Source organism: Hylobates moloch, unplaced genomic scaffold, assembly GCF_009828535.3.
Source record: "Hylobates moloch isolate HMO894 unplaced genomic scaffold, HMol_V3 SCAFFOLD_13, whole genome shotgun sequence".
Classification (NCBI taxonomy): domain Eukaryota; kingdom Metazoa; phylum Chordata; class Mammalia; order Primates; family Hylobatidae; genus Hylobates; species Hylobates moloch.
In genome coordinates, this window is record NW_026652288.1 from 39,409,915 (window position 1) to 39,426,755 (window position 16,841).

Below are 16,841 nucleotides of genomic sequence, written 5' to 3' on the forward strand. Positions count from 1 at the left end.
TGAAACCAGAAGGCGGAGGTTGCACTGAGCCAAGATCGTGCCACTGCACTCCAGCCTGGGCAAAAGAGTAAAACTTTGTCTCAAAAAAAAAAAAAAAAAAAAAAATCAGACTTTTATTAAGTGCTTCTACTATGCCACACCTGAAAATTGCAGTATTTGAAATGGGACAATCACTGAAAAGATGAGTTGCTTCCTTTGAAATACTTTTACAATCTATGAAGGAAAGTCAAATCTGAATAGGAGGAAGTTTAAGGCAGTGTGTGATAGAGTCTGGAGAGATTTAGGTGAAGTACTTGGTGATGTCACATAACAGAGACATCAGTCTAACTATTGCAATAGTCAGGCTATGAACAAATTACACTAAGTCTATGGGCTATGTATGGTGATAAACGGGTTTTATACTACATCTTTTAAACCTTGTAGTTTTCACTGTAATGATACTAGATAGAAAGCAAAATTAATTGCATGAGGAAATTCAGCAGCTATCTAGAGGATATCCTGACCTACCTGCCAGATTTAGGAACAAAATAAACCCTTCTGTTAAGAAGACCTGAAATAAAGATGTATTGAGACCATCATCCATTCACAGAGGAGATTACTCAGGGACAGTTCCCCATGTTGTTGGAGACACAATTCTAACATATCTGAGAACCAGTGATGAAGTGAGTTTAGGTTTGGGGACCCAAAGGAACCCACAGAAGATAAGCCATTCAGTAAAATGATTTTAAATTTAGAGAAAAAATAATTTTGTTGAAATTCCCACCTTAACAAATTGGAAACACATACACGTTTCAAGTTAATATGTCCATGCTTACAATAATCATGAAGGAAGTATTAATAATGAAAAAATCAAGAGCCACACAAAAGTATAGGGAATGCTATTTATCAAACTCTGATTATGGTAAGTTGCTAAGCAAAGGTTTATTTACTTTTCCTTTAGTTTTCTTTAGTTGTTTCATGTATTCAGCCAAAATGGAATACATAGTGAGATATAAGCACTATGACTATAAGCACTTTTTTGTTTGTTGGAGACAGAGTCTTGCTCTGTCACCCAGGCTAGAGTTCAGTAGCACAATCATGGCTCACTGCAACCTTGAACTCCTGGGCTCAAATGATCCTCTCACCTCAGCCTCCTGGGTAGCTGGGACTACAGGTGCATGCCACCTTGCCTATTTTATGATTATCTCTCTGCCAGCCTTTCTCTCTGTATTGATGGATATGTATTTATATATTTTACAAAAATAAATGTATTGGTCAGTCTGATCTTTCTGTTGACATTGTTTCTGATATTTTTCATGTCCTTGAATTTTTTTCAATTTCACATTTAATGACTACTTTGTATTCTAGGACAGTGATAGTCTGTTACATATTTAACTAGGAAGCTTTGCTAGGCTTAGAATGCTGAACACTCCAATATCTTGACCAATTTCCCCAATTTCAAGACTAAAAAGAGGTTCTGGTATGGATGATGTTCCCTGTTTTTACCCTTAAAGGAGGGAATGGAAAGAGGGAGTTCTGCTCAAAGCAGGACAGGGCTGCCTAATCTGAGGTCCCCATCTGCCTCACCAACATCGTACATTGGCCAGAAAATTTCCTACTGAATTATCTGGGTCTGGTTTCCATGACAGTATGTTTCTAATGTATGACTCTGTGTAGGTGAGATCCTTGGGTAGTGGGGGAGGAAATGGGTTTATCCAGCATCTTAATCTTCCCAAATTGTATGTGAGAGGAGGTAGTTTGTAACTTGGAATGGAAGAGGAAAACATTACTATTACCTTGAGTCCTATGGGGACCACTAAAGCACAGCTGGTCTCAAGGTCTTCTCTTCTTTCAGATCTTGGTTCTTTGACTTTGCTCTTCTGGTAGAGAAACCCTGAGGACTGATCAACTCTTGCCTGTCTCAAACCATGGCCTGTGTAAGTTGATATTTCTCACCATGTTGAGGTTTGTGTGTGATTTTTTAGGTCATGTATGTCTTTTCATCATTTTTCCTGAAGTCACCTTCGTGAGACGGTGCTCAGTTAACCTAATCTCCAGTTCTCATTCTTCCTGTAAAATATGTACCACATCACCCAGCATCCTCGCTAGGTGGGCCACTGCAAATTCACTAGCATTCATGTTGTTATTGACCAAATTACTCAATGTCCTCTAGGTGCCCATTCTTCTATTTTGGGCAGTGATACAGAGGAAAGGAGTCAAGTTCTTTGAGCACAGATAATACGTATTTCAGGTTGGTTTTGTCATTTGTTGCGATTGAGACAACAGTTCCATTTGACCATCCATGGGAAGTCTTTGAAATTTTCCAGACATCTGAATTTTTCAGCTAGATGAGGTGGAAATTGGCATTGAAGGATCTAAATCTTCTGGTAGGGTAAAATCTCATGTTTCGTGTGAATTAGTCTATTGGATTGGAACTTGTAAACACAGAAGTCATGGATTTGGATAGAAAGTCCTGAAAAACAAATACCATAAAATAATGATGTCATGATAAAATCCTTTGTCAAAACAAACAAAAATGCTCATGGTAAGATTTAATGTAATGAAGTACTTGATGCTTGAAGAAATTATTAATTTTAAGGAAACCTAGTTTTCTGGAGTCAGATGCATGAGTCAGATGCGCTATTGTTGCACCACGAGGTCACAGGAAACCTAGTTTTCTAAAATTGAGAATCTGTACCATATTTTGCATAAAACATCTCTTGATTAAAAGTTTAAATTCTCTTCCAAGTCAAAATATTCCTCAGTTAACACACATTGATTAAGAAGTTATGAGGCAGATACCACCAGGTATGTGCATAATAATGATTTAGTTTAACAGAAAAACATTATTATTTTGTCATTTTCAAAAAGGTCAGATACCTAAGAAATGTCCCAGAACAGGCAGAAAGTTTTGTTTGTGTTTCAAGCTTCTTCAAAAATATGTATAAATTCTGCTTCATTCCCCTCCCTGATAGCATAGATTTCTGGTCTGTGTGCTGTTTATATTGCTCTTCAGCTGCAATGCAGTCCTTCATCTCCTCCACTCCATTTTCGTTTTTCTTTTCTTTTCTTTTTTTTTGAGATGGAGTTTCGCTCTTGTTGCCCAGGCTGGAGTGCAATGGAGCATTCTCAGGTCACCACAACCTCTGCCTCCCGGGCTCAAGCGATTCTCCTGCCTCAGCCTCCTGAGTAGCTGAGATTACAGGCATGTGCCACCACACTGGCTAATTTTGTGGTTTTTTTAGTAGAGACAGGGTTTTTCCATCTTGGTCAGGCTGGTCTTGAACTCCCGACCTCAGGTAATCTGCCCGCCTCGGCCTCCCAAAGTTCTGGAATTACAGGCATGAGCCACCGCGCCCGGCCATCCACTCCATTTTCTTTTAATTTTTTTGAGACGGAGTCTCGCTCTGTCGCCAGGCTGGAGTGCAGTGGCGCGATATCGGCTCACAACCTCCACCTCCCAGGTTTAAGTGATTCCCCTATCTCAGCCTCCCGAGTAGCTGGGAGTGCAGGCATGCGCTACCACACACAGCTAATTTTTTGTATTTTAGTAGAGACGGGGTTTCACCATGTTGGCCATGATGGTCTTGATCTCTTGACCTCATGATCCGCCCACCTCGGCCTCCTAAAGTGCTGGGATTATAGGCGTGAGCCGCTGTGCCCGGCCCCTCCACTCCATTTTGTAATTTCCCCAGTAATACATGGGTTTGATGTTTCAGGGATCAATAACATTTGGGGATGTGGCCATAGACTTCTCTCATCAGGAGTGGGAATATCTCAACGTGGTTCAGAAGACCTTGTACCAGGAGGTGATGATGGAGAACTACGATAACTTAGTCTCATTGGGTATGTTTATCGACCTGGAATGATTTAGAATAATTTAGAATCATCTGTTTTGTAGGATACGTTCTTTTTCTGTTGTGATTTTCAGGGCTGCCTTTTAAGAAACTAAATTTATTTTCTCTATTTCTATTGAGGTGGTTTCAGCTTTGAGTCAGCAATGGCAGGTCCTTTCAACACTTTCATCTTCTCTTGCAGTGACATTCACACCTCCCTCTGATACTTCTTTTTTTTGTCTCTTTAACCCAGTAAGTGGGTTGAACCAGTGGTTTAGCTTAGAATTTTCTGGTGTTCATTGTAGAACCATTGTCAGGGCGTTCAGGTTTCTTATTTATTTTGTGCACGGAATTGCTGTAGTGCTCCATTTTATTATCTGATCCATTTGCAGCGATATTAGTTTGAAAGAGGGTGCTGAATTGCCATTATTATCGAAAGAGATAGACTGTTCATATAGGCATAGAGTGGTGGATTGGATAAATGAAACTTACTTAAAATTGAGGAGGAAGCAGTCCATTTCCTGAGACAGAATTCATTTGATTTATGGTTGAAGCTTATAATCCATGAAAGTCACATGTCAAATGGGATGAATATGCTACAGATATCTCTTCTTGTATACTCTTTGTAAAATAATTGCAGTAGCATAATGTGAACAGCTAGCATTGTGATTTCCACACCGACATTTTTCTAATTATTTACTCATATATCAAGTAATTTAATACTCCCAACAGCTTTATTATTTTCCCAATTTTATAAGTGAGAATACTGAGCAGCAGTGTAAGTAACTTGCCCAAGGTCACACACAGCTGGAAGGTGACAGAGTCAGGAATTGATCCCAGGCTTTTTTTTTTTTTTTTTTTTTTGAGACGGAGTCTTCTGTCACCCAGGCTGGAGTGCTGTGGTGCGATCTTAGCTTACTGCAACCTCCGCCTCCCGGGTTAAAGTGATTCTCCTGCCTCACCCTCCTTAGTAGCTGGGATTACAGGCACTACCACCACACCTACAGATAATTTTTATATTTTTAGTAGAGGCGGGGTTTCGCCATATTGGCCAGGCTGGTCTCCAACTCCTGACCTCAGGTGAGCCGTCCACATCGGCCTCCCAAAGTGCTGGGGTTACAGGCGTGAGCCACCACACCCAGCCAATCCCAGAACTTTAGAGTGTGTGTTTTCAACCACTTTATGCTTGCTTTCTACAGTTAGAGGACATATAAGTTTAAACTTCTTTTGAGACTGGGCACGGTGGCTCACGCCTGTAATCCCAGTGCTTTAGGAGGCCCAGATGAGCGTATCACAAGGTCAGGAGTTCGAGACCAGCCTGGCCAACATGGTGAAACCTCATTTCTACTAAAAATACAAAATTTAGCCAGGCGTGGTGGTGCACGCCTGTAATCCCAGCTACTCAGGAGACTGAGGCAGGAGAATCACTTTAACCCGGGAGGCGGAGGGTGCGGTGTGCCGAGATGGCACCATTGCACTCCAGCCTGGGTGACAGAGTGAGACTCCGTTGCAAAAAAAAAAAAAAAAAAGTTTTTTTTTTTGAAAACCAGCAAACAAAAACATTGACTCTCCCTGGGTGATCTTTTTCTTTATTTCCCTCACTCTTCTCTAAAATCTTATTCAGTATCACTTTGACCTTTCATTTATTGCAATTGTAATTTTAAATTTGACCTTCAAAGTTGATTTCCGTATTTTGTGGCTCTTCTTTTCTTTGTAAGCAGGACATTCCATATCTAAGCCAGATTTAATCACCTTATTGGAGCAAGGAAAAGAGCCATGGATGATTGTGAGGGAAGAAACAAGAGGAGAGTGTACAGGTAAGAGCAAGTCAGGCAGGGGCAGCCATTTTTGTATGTAAATAGCCCTCGTGGAAGTGGTCATCTCATCTGGTAAACGCATCCTTGAAACATTGGTCATAAAGTTCCCTTCTCAGCGAGGAGGCTTCTGATGTGGAGAACAAATGGATATCTCAGCATGAAATAGCCAACAAAGACCCAGCGTGGTGGCTCACACTTGTAATCCCAGCACTCTGGGAGGCTGAGGCGGGCAGATCACCTGAGGTAATCCCCCACAGTAGCTGGGAGCACAAGTGCATACCACCACACCTGGCTAATTTTTTTTTCTTTAGAGATGAAGTCTCCCTACATTGCCCAGGCTGTTGTCAAACTCCTGGGCTGAAGTGTTCCCCTTGCCTCAGACTCCCAAAATGCTGGGATTATAGGTGTGAACCACCGTGCCTGGCCCAGAATTGTTCTATATCCCCCTACCCAACCTTTTTTTTGTTTTTGAGATAAGGTCTCACTCTGTCACCCAGAGCAGGAATGTAGTGGCACAGTCTTATCCTCTGAAGTATCTGGGACCACAGGTGTGCGCCACCACACCCAGCTAATTTTTGTATTTTTGTAGAGACAGGGTCTCACTATGTTGCCCAGGCTGGTCTTGAACTTCTGGGCTCAAGCGATCCACCCGTCTCAGCCTCCCAAAGTGCCAGGATTACAAGTGTGAGCCATCTCGCCTGGCCTGTTCTATATCCTCATTGTGGTTATGAACAACCATGTTCATTTTCCAAATCTCGTAGAACTGTATATCAAGAAAAGTGAATTTTGGCCAGTGCTCAGTGGCTCACACCTGTAATCCCAGCACTTTGGTAGGCCGAGGCAGGCAGATCACTTGAAGACGTGAGTTCAAGACCACCCTGGCCAACATGGCGAAACCCTGTCTCTACAAAAAATATGAAAAATTAGCTAGGTGTGGTGGCGCTGCCTATAATCCCAGTTACTTGGGATGCTAATGTGGGAGGATCACTTGAGGCTTGGGCAGAGGTTGCAGTGAGCTGAGATCACAACACCATACTCCAACCTAAATATGAAAAATTAGCTAGGTGTGGTGGCACTGCCTATAATCCCAGTTACTTGGGAGGCTAAGGTGGGAGGATCGCTTGAGCCTTGGAGGCAGAGGTTGCAGTGAGCTGAGATCACAATATCACACTCCAACCTGGGTGACAGAGTGGGACCCTGTCTCAAAAAAAAAAATTAAGAAACTCTTGCCAAGGTTACTACCCGAGCCGTCTGGCCACAGTGGGGAAGAGAGTGCTAATCGTAAGATTACAGAAAGCGTCCCCTCTGCAATACTTTACCTCCTTATCAGCAGAGCTACAGAATAAAAATTGTGGATTCCAACTGAGAGACCTGCAAGACAGTCGCCATTTAAGAAAGAATTGCTAGGGAAACCCAAAGACAAAAGAGAAGACATAAATAAAGACTGGAAGAATTGAAGCTGCATCACAAACAGCTATAGCACGGTGAACACAGCCTAACTCCTATGCAGACGAACCTCAAACTTTACACTGAAGGTGTATTCACCTCAGTTCCTGTTACGGGACACATCATGTCCAGCTATTTCTCTTTCTTTTCTTTTCTTTTTCCTTTCCCTTCTCCCTTACCCCTTTCCCCTTCCCCCTTTCTCCTTTCCGTCTTTTGAGATGGAGTCTTGCTCTGTCACCCAATCTGGAAAAAAGTAGCGGTGGGATTTTGGCTCACTGCAACCTCCACCTTCTGGGTTCAAGCAGTTCTCCTGCCTCAGCCTCTCAAGCAGCTGGGATTACAGGCGCCTGCCAACACACCTGGCTAATTTATATATATATATATATATATATATATTTTTTTTTTTTTTTTTTTTTTTGTAGACACGGAGTTTCACCATATTGGTCAGGCTGGTCTCAAACTCCTGACCTCAAGTGATCCACCCGCCTCAGCCTCCCAAAGTGATGGGATTACAGGCATGAGCCACTGCACCCGGCCATATCCAGCTTTTTCTAACAAAAATTACAAGGCATGCTGAAAATAAGTAAAAAAAATCATAAAAAAAAAAGCATTGAAACCAGACCCAGGTAAGGCAGAGATTTTGGAATCACCGAAGTGTGAATTAATAATTAACTTATTTATTTATTTAGAGACAGAGTCTCACTCTGTTGCCCAGGCTGGAGAGCAGTGGTGTGATCTTGGCTCACTGCAACCTCTGCCTCCTGGGTTCAAGCAATTCTCCTGCCTCAGCCTCCCAAGTAGCTGGAACTATGGGTGTGCTGCCCAGCTAATTATTGTATTTTTAGTAGAGATGGGCTTTCACCATGTTGGCCAGGCTGGTCTCAAATTCCTGACCTCAGGTGATCCGCCCACCTCGGCCCCTCAAAGTGCTGGGATTACAGATGTAAGCCACCATGCCTGGCATCAACCTGTTTTTATAGGAAGTGTTTGGGTTATTGATTTAATCACTTTATGAGAACAAAAGAGAGAGAAAGAGAGAGAAGGGAGCAGGGGTGGGGGAGAGAAAGAGAGGAAGAGAAAGAAATACAGATTTTTTTCTTTTTCAGATTTTCAATTTCTTCTTAAGTAAAAATTGGTGGTTTGTATTTTTCTTGGAAGTTGAACATTCATCTAAGTTTTTTTTTTTATTTGGAGACAGAGTCTTGCTCTCTTGCCCAGGCTGGAGTGCAGTAGCGTGATCTCAGCTCACTGCAACCTCCGCCTCCCAAGTTCAAGTGATTCTCCCCCTCAGCCTCCTGAGCAGCTGAGACTATAAGCGCCCGCCACCACGCCTGGCTAGTTTTTGTATTTTTAGTAGAGACGGGGTCTCACCATGTTGGCCAGGCTGGTTTCAAACTCCTTACCTCAGATGATCTGCCTGCCTCAGCCTCCCAAAGTGCTGGGGCGTGAGCCACCATGCCCGGCCCTGGCAAACTTTTCTGAAGGGCCCGACCAGCTTAAATTATTTACTGGATGGTAGTGTTCATTGCTTTATCTACTTCTTGGTCAAGCTTTGGTGGTCTGTGTCTTTCAAGGAATTTGTTCATTTCATCTAAGTTGTCAAATTTATTGGCATGGGGTTGTTCATAATACTTTATGATTTATAGTGATAATCCGTTTTTTATTCCTGAAATGGGTCATTTATGCCTTCTTTCCCTTTTCTCCCCTTTGGGTGGAGGTTTATCAATTTCATTGATCTTCTCAAAGAATTGGCTTTTGGTTTCATTGATTTTTTTCTCTATTGATTTTCAATTTTCTATTTTATTATTTTTTCTGATGATTATTATTTTTATTCTTTTTGCTTTGGGTTTGATTTGCTCCTCTTTTTCTATTAAGGTGAAGACTGAGTTTTTTTTGTTTGTTCGTTTTTTTGAGACAGAGTCTTGCTCTGTTGCCCAGGCTGGAATGCAGTGGTGCGATCTTGGCTCACTGCAAGCTCCACCTCCCAGGTTCACTCCATTCTCCTGCCTCAGCCTCTTGAATAGCTGGGACTACAGGCGCCCGCCACCAAGCCCGGCTAATTTTTTGTATTTTTAATAGAGACGGGGTTTCACCGTGTTAGCCAGGATGGTCTCGACCTTCTGACCTCGTGATCCACCCGCCTCGGCCTCCCAAAATGCTGGGATTATAGGCATAAGCCACCTCGCCCGGCCAGCTGAGATCTTTTTTTGTTGTCTTTTTATGCTAACATAGGTGTTAGTGTTGTAAATTTCCCGTAGGTAGTTCTTTATTAGTTAGTATTCCATAAAATTTGATACATTGTGTTTCCATTTTGATTCAGTTCAGATTGCTAATTACCTTCTTGATTTCTTCTTTGACCTATGGTTTATTTAGAAGTGTGTTGGTTTGTTTTCCAAACAGTTAAGGATGTTTCAGTGTTGGTTAGTGATTTATAATTAGTGCCATTGTGATCAGAGAACATGCTTTTTATAACTTGAATTATTTTAAATAATAATTGAGATTTGTTTTAGGTACTGTATGGGCCCTCTTGGCAAATATTCCATATGTGCCTGAGAATATTGTATATGTTGGAGTTGGGTGGAATGTTCTGTGAATATCTCATGTAGTTTCTTGGTTGATACTGTGCAAATCTTGTATATTTTTACCGTGTTTTTGTGTACTTGTTCTGGGAATTGTTTCTAGAAAAATATTTCCATTTCCAGCTATATATTTTTTTCTTTTTTCTTTTTTTTTTTTTTTTTGAGACGGAGTCTCACTGTCACCCAGGCTGGAGTGCAATGGCGTGGTCTCGGCTCACTGCAACCTCCGCCTCCGGGGTTCAAGCGATTCTCCTGCTTTGGGGCTCAAGTGATTCTCCTGCTTCAGCCTCCGAGTAGCTGGGACTACAGATGCATGCCACCACACCCAGCTAATTTTTTGTATTTTTAGTAGAGACAGGGTTTCACCGTGGTCTCGATCTCCTGACCTCGTGATCCGCCCGCCTTGGCCTCCCAAAGTGCTGGGATTACAAGTGTGAGCCACCGCGCCCGGCCAAATTCTACAAATTTATTTCTTTCACTAAATTTGGGATGTTTTCATTTGCTATTTCCGAGATATTTTTTCTGCCAAAATCTTTGTTTTTTAGTTTATAATTTCAATCATATCTTTTGATTTATTCCCACAGCTCTTTACAAATTTTTTCTTCTTTTTTTTTGAGATGGAGTTTCACTCTTGTTGCCCAGGCTGGAGTGCAATGGCGCAATCTCGGCTCACTGCAACCTCCACCTCCCAGGTTCAAGTGATTTCCTTGCCTCAGCCTCCCGAGTAGCTGGGATTACAGGTGCCTGCCACCACACCCAGCTACTTTTTTATATTTTTAGTAGAGACAGGATTTCACTATGTTGGCCAGGCTGGTCTTGAACTCCTGACATCAGGTGATTCACCTGCCTCAGCCTCACAAAGTGCTGGGATTACAGGCATGAGCCATCGCGCCTGGCTAAAATTTTTTAAACCATTTTTTTCTCTCCATTTCAAGTTGAATAATTTTTATTGATCAATCAAGTTTACTGACTCTTAGTGATTATATGTTTCAGTTGTATAATTTGCATTTTCATCCTTTTCTGTCTCCCCCCGATGGTTATATCTCCTATGTTGTCCATCATTTCCAGTTTGTTTTTCTAAGCTTTGTCTTAATGTTCTGATATTGCAATCATATTAGCTAGCATGACAGGCATCAGCCATTGAGCCTGGCTCCAAACCTTTGTATGCTACTGTTATAAATAAAGTTTTGATGCCACAAAAGAAATAGCACTCAAATATAAAATTTTCTTTTTTTTTAATTCTCAACAAGGCAAAGTACTTGCATAGAAGGGTGCACTCTCACCGATGGAGCAATGGTGGGCACACATTTGGACAAAGGAGGGGAAGGGGTTCTTATCCCTGAATCACGTGTCCCCTGCTGCTGTGGTGTTCCCCTATTGGTTAGGGTTAGACCGCACAGGCTAAACTAATTCTGATTGGCTAATTTAAAGAGAATGACTGGGTGAGCGCTTTGGCGGGAGTCAGGGCAGAGCAGGTAGCTGGTAACTGGAATGAGTTAGGGTGGAGTAGGTAATCGAAAAAGGTTGCTTTAAAGGAAGTTAAGTTTAAATGTAGAAGGCAAAGAATTGAACATACTGATATATTAATTCTTTGAAGAGAATTTTAGAATTCATATTCAACACTACTAATTTTATTGTTTTGTTTACTCACAACTCTAAGTCTTTGAAGACTTCCTTTCTTTTTTGTATAATATTTTCAGGTTCATGTTACCTATTCCCTTCCTGAATTGTTTGTTTCTCTGGAATATCTTATGTGCATATTTTTAAAATTTAGATATTGAGAAATTACAAGATAGGTGGTAAAATGTGCCCATTATAACTGTCTTTTTAGCAGCTTTTTGTATTTCATCCATGACAATTGACTGTTTGGACTTTTCACTTTTAGGGTCACCTTTGAAGAATATTCCTGCAAAATCATTCATTGTTTTTAATACTTTCAAAATATGTATATATACTCTTATAATTTAAATAAAATCTGTTTCTTATGTGTATGTGTGCATGTGTGTGTAAGGCTGCACTCCACTGCACAAACTCATTTTTTGAGCTCTCCTTTCATTTTTTATATTTTATAACTGTATTTTCGAGTTCTCAGCATCTGTAATAGGTGAGAATTTCTCTTAAGTCTACAATACATTCACATTTTCTCATCCAATAAACAAAATGTTTTTATTTTATGTCTTCTAGATTTGGATTCAAGATGTGAAATAATCAGCGATGGGAAAATGAAGCTTTATAGGAAACACTCATCTGTTACTCTCCATCAGAGAATTCATAATGGACAGAAACCATATGAGTGTAAGGAATGTCAGAAGGCCTTTAGTCATCTTACAGAACTCATGGTACATCAAACAATTCATACTAGTGAGGAACCTGATCAACGTGAAGAGTTTGGGAAGGCATTTAGCCATCTTACAGACCTTAGAGAGCATCAGAAAATTCATGCTCGTGAGAAACCTTATGAATGTGAAGAATGTGGGAAGGTCTTCAGTTACCCTGCAAACCTTGCTCAACATGGGAAGGTTCATGTTGAGAAACCCTATGAATGTACAGGGTGTGGGGAAGCTTTTAGGACTAGCCGTCAACTTACTGTACATCATAGATTTCATTATGGTGAGAAACCCTATGAATGTAAGGAATGTGGCAAGGCCTTTAGTGTGTATGGACGACTTAGTCGACATCAGAGTATTCACACTGGTGAGAAGCCCTTTGAATGTAACAAATGTGGGAAGTCCTTTAGGCTCAAAGCAGGCCTTAAAGTACATCAGAGTATTCATACTGGAGAGAAGCCACATGAATGTAAGGAATGTGGAAAGGCCTTTCGTCAGTTTTCCCACCTTGTGGGTCATAAAAGAATTCATACTGGAGAAAAACCCTATGAATGCAAGGAATGTGGGAAGGGCTTTACATGTAGGTATCAACTTACCATGCATCAGAGAATTTATTCGGGGGAGAAACCTTATGAATGTAAAGAAAATGGGGAGGCTTTTAGTAGTGGTCATCAACTTTCTGCACCTCATACATTTGAAAGTGTTGAGAAACCTTATAAGTGTGAGGAATGTGGGAAAGCCTTTAGTGTGCATGGACGACTTACTCGACATCAGGGTATTCATAGTGGTAAGAAACCCTATGAATGTAACAAATGTGGGAAGTCCTTTAGGCTCAATTCATCCCTTAAAATACATCAAAATATTCATACCGGTGAGAAACCCTACAAATGTAAGGAGTGTGCGAAGGCCTTCAGTCAGCGTGCACACCTTGCCCATCATAACAGAATTCATACTGGTTACAAACCCTTTGAATGTAAAGAATGCGGGAAGTCCTTTCGTTGTGCCTCATATCTTGTTATACATGAGAGAATTCATACGGGAGAGAAACCGTATGTATGTCAAGAGTGTGGGAAGGGTTTTAGTTATAGCCATAAACTCACTATACACCACAGAGTTCATACTGGTGAGAAACCTTATGAATGTAAGGAATGTGGGAAGGCCTTTAGTGTATCTGGACAACTTACTCAGCATCTGAGTATTCACAGTGGTAAGAAACCCTTTGAATGCAACAAATGTGGGAAGTCTTTTAGGTTCATTTCTGTACTTAAAGCCCATCAGAATATTCATAGCGCTGAGAAACCCTACGAATGTAAGGAATGTGGCAAGGCCTTTCGTCATGCCACAAGCCTCATATATCATGACCAAACTCATGCTGGTGAAAAGTCCTATGAATGTAAAGAATGTGGGGAAACTTTTAGTCATGCTTCACATCTTCTTATACATGAGAGAATTCATACCGGTGATAAGCCCTATGAATGTAAAAGATGTGGGAAGGCATTTCGCTGTGCCTCATATCTTGTTAGACATGAAAGGGTTCATGCTGATGGAAATCCCTATATGTGTGAAGAGTGTGGGAAAGCTTTTAATAGTAGCCATGAACTTAGTGTACATCATAGAGTTCACACTGGTGAGAAGCCCTTTAAATGTAACAAATGCAGAAGGTCCTTTAGGCTTAGATCCATCCTTGAAGTACATCAGAGAATTCATATTTGATAGAGAAATTGTAGCATATACAGGTAGTAAAGAAAGCACATTGTGTCAATGGATTTATCCCACTGAACAATTTGAATGAAGACAATGTGGAATGGCTTTGAGATACAGTTCAGTTTTTTTTTTTTTTTTTTTTTTTTTTTTTTTGAGACAGAGTCTCGCTCAACATGTCGCCCAGGCTGGAGTGCAGTGGCGCGATCTCGGCTCACTGCAAGCTCCGCCTCTCCTGGGTTCACGCCATTCTCCTGCCTCAGCCTCTCCGAGTAGCTGCGACTACAGGCGTCCGCCACCACGCCCGGCTAATTTTTTTGTATTTTTAGTAGCGACGGGGTTTCACCGTGGTCTCGATCTCCTGACCTCGTGATCTGCCCGCCTCGGCCTCCCAAAGTGCTGGGATTACAAGCGTGAGCCACTGTGCCCGGCCACAGTTCAGTTTTTATTAGGCATCAATTTGTATTGGTGTGAACTTTTCAAAATGTAAATAATATATGCAGTTTCTTTGGTATGACCTGTGTTAACTCAGATTCAGAGAATTTATAATGTATTTTTTTAATAACAGAAAACTTTTCTGATATTCTTCTAGTTTTGGATTGCCAAATATTCATAGTAGAGGAAAACTGAGAGAACGTAGGAAACCATTCTTTATACTTGCATGTAAACATCTTCCAGCAACAATCATTTATTGTTAAACCTGGGAAAAGCCATTACACAGGAAACCTCTGTCGATATAAGCGATGATGAGAAAGGCTATTTAGCCATTCTGCATATTTAATGCTCATGATCAAGATCTGCTTCTTATAGCTGGGATGATATGAGGGAAGATATTTATCCCTTCTGGGGATCATATATAAATGGTGATAGTTGTACCTATAGTGTAGTGCTGTTAGAATTACATGAGTTAGATGTGGAGGTCAGAGTGGAAGCAGGTGTGAGAGGCTCCCACAGAAGAAACATGGCTGCCAAAGTGTTTGAGTCCATCGGCAAGTTTGGCCTGGCTTTAGCTGTTGGAGGCATGGTGAACTCTGCCTTATATAATGTGGATGCTGGGCACAGAGCTGTCATCTTTGACCGATTCCATGGAGTACAGAACATTGTTGTAGGGGAAGGGACTCACTTTCTCATCCTATGGGTACAAAAACCAATTATATTTGACTGCTGTTCTCAACCACGTAATGTGCCAGTCATCACTGGTAGCAAAGATTTACAGAATGTCAACATCACACTGTGCATCCTCTTCCAGCCCGTCACTAGCCAGCTTCCTCGCGTCTTCACCAGCGTCAGAGAGGACTATGATGAGCGTGTGCTGCCGTTCATCACCACTGAGATCCTCAAGTCACTGGTGGCTCGCTTTGATGCTGGAGAACTGATCACCCAGAGGGAGCTGGTCTCCAGCCAGGTGAGCAACGACCTTATGGAGTGAGCAGCCACCTTTGGGCTTATTCTGGACGACGTGTCTTTGACACATCTGACCTTCGTGAAGGAGTTAACAGAAGCGGTAGAAGCCAAACAGGTGGCCCCCCAGGAAGCAGAGAGTGCCAAATTTGTGGTGGAAAAGGCTGAGCCGCAGAAAAAGGCGGCCATCATCTCTGCTGAGGGTGACTCCAAGGCAGCTGAGCTGATCGCCAACTCACTGTCCACTGCAGGGGACAGCCTGAGCGAGCTGTGCAAGTTGGAAGCTGCAGAAGACATTGCATATCAGCTCTCACGCTCTCGGAACATCACCTGCCTGCCGCGGGGCAGTCCGTGCTCCTCCAGCTGCCCTAGTGAGGGTCCAGCCTACCTGCACCTCTGTGAGGCAACTGGGCCACAGCCTCGATTATTTGTAATACCACCTTCATTCCGCCCTCACCCCAGAAATCACTGAAATTTCATGATTGGCTTAAAGTGAAGGAAACAAAGGTAAAATCACTTCAGATCTCTAAAAAAAAGAATTACATGTGTTAGTACATGAAAAAGTTATGGGAAGCTACATGAAATATACTGTTATGTTCAATATACATTAGCTTCTGTATATAATAATATCATTACTTGTGTTATTTTTAGTGCAATTTGATGAAATGAAAACCATTAACCATTCAAGTTTAATGAATTCAAAAAAGTTTTATGCTTTTTAAATTTGAATTCATTCTGGGTTAACAGATAATAAGTAAAAACCATAAGAGGGCTTTCATTCTGTTAGGTGAATCAGACACTTAATCTGTTTAGGTGAATCAGACACTTAATCCTGAAATGAAATTCAGATGTAAGCTGGGCAGTGTGGCTCACGCCTGTAATCCCAGCACTTTGGGATTTCAATCTGTTTAGGTGAATCAGACACTTAATCCTGAAATGAAATTCAGATGTAAGCTGGGCAGTGTGGCTCACACCTGTAATCCCAGCACTTTGGGAGGCCAAGGCAGGTGGATCACTGGAGGTCAGGAGTTCAAGACCAGCCTGACCAACATGGTGAAACCCCATCTCGGCCGGGCGCGGTGGCTCACGCTTGTAATCCCAGCACTTTGGGAGGCCGAGGTGGGCGGATCACGAGGTCAGGAGATCGAGACCATGGTGAAACCCCGTCTCTATTAAAAATACAAAAAAATTAGCCGGGCGTGGTGGCGGGTGCCTGTAGTCCCAGCTACTCGGAGAGGCTGAGGCAGGAGAATGGCGTGAACCCGGGAGAGGCGGAGCTTGCAGTGAGCTGAGATTGCGCCACTGCACTCCAGCCTGGGCAACAGAGCGAGACTCCGTCTCAAAAAAAAAAAAGAAACCCCATCTCTACTAAAAATGCAAAAATTAGCTGGGCGTGGTGGCAGGTGCCTGTAATTCCAGCTACTCAGGAAGCTGAGGCAGGAGAATTGTTTGAACCTGGGAGGCGGCGATTGCGGTGAGCTGAGATCATGCCACTGCACTCCAGCTTGGGTGACAGAGCAAGACTCCATCTCAAAAAAAAAAAAAAAAAACCTGCCTGAGAAAGCTCAATGCTGTTCTGAAAACATACTGTTCCAGCCAAAACCTGAAAATAGTGATAGGTCCTTAAGCCCCCTCTTAAAGCAGTTACTTTAGAAAGCTTGCAATTATAAACCATTTCTCTGCCCCTTTGAGATGTAAGTCTACCACCAAGAGCTGTCTCCTCAGAGAGCTGAGATAGAAATGCAACATTCAGGG

The 16,841-nt window shown here is 42.0% G+C and overlaps 1 protein-coding gene and 1 pseudogene across 7 annotated transcripts in view; both read left to right on the forward strand.

Annotated features, from left to right (window-relative positions):
- The window catches only part of ZNF607 (zinc finger protein 607), a 40,623-nt gene extending 26,873 nt beyond the window's left edge, over positions 1-13,750 (forward strand). For 2 of the 7 annotated variants that reach the window (XM_058426258.1, XM_058426257.1), the window contains exons 2-5: positions 1,835-1,916; positions 3,699-3,825; positions 5,534-5,632; positions 11,842-13,750. In XM_058426258.1, the coding sequence (XP_058282241.1) occupies positions 1,908-1,916; positions 3,699-3,825; positions 5,534-5,632; positions 11,842-13,697 (2,091 nt within the window). In that variant the 5' untranslated portion in view covers positions 1,835-1,907 and the 3' untranslated portion in view covers positions 13,698-13,750. Of the gene's footprint in view, positions 1-1,834; positions 1,917-3,689; positions 3,826-5,533; positions 5,633-11,841 lie in introns of those variants that run through there. The other 5 variants (XM_058426259.1, XM_032173078.2, XM_032173079.2 and 2 more) reach the window with 5 other exon arrangements.
- Positions 13,751-13,842: 92 nt separating this feature from the next.
- The window catches only part of LOC116480763 (prohibitin 1-like), a 28,902-nt pseudogene continuing 25,903 nt past the window's right edge, over positions 13,843-16,841 (forward strand).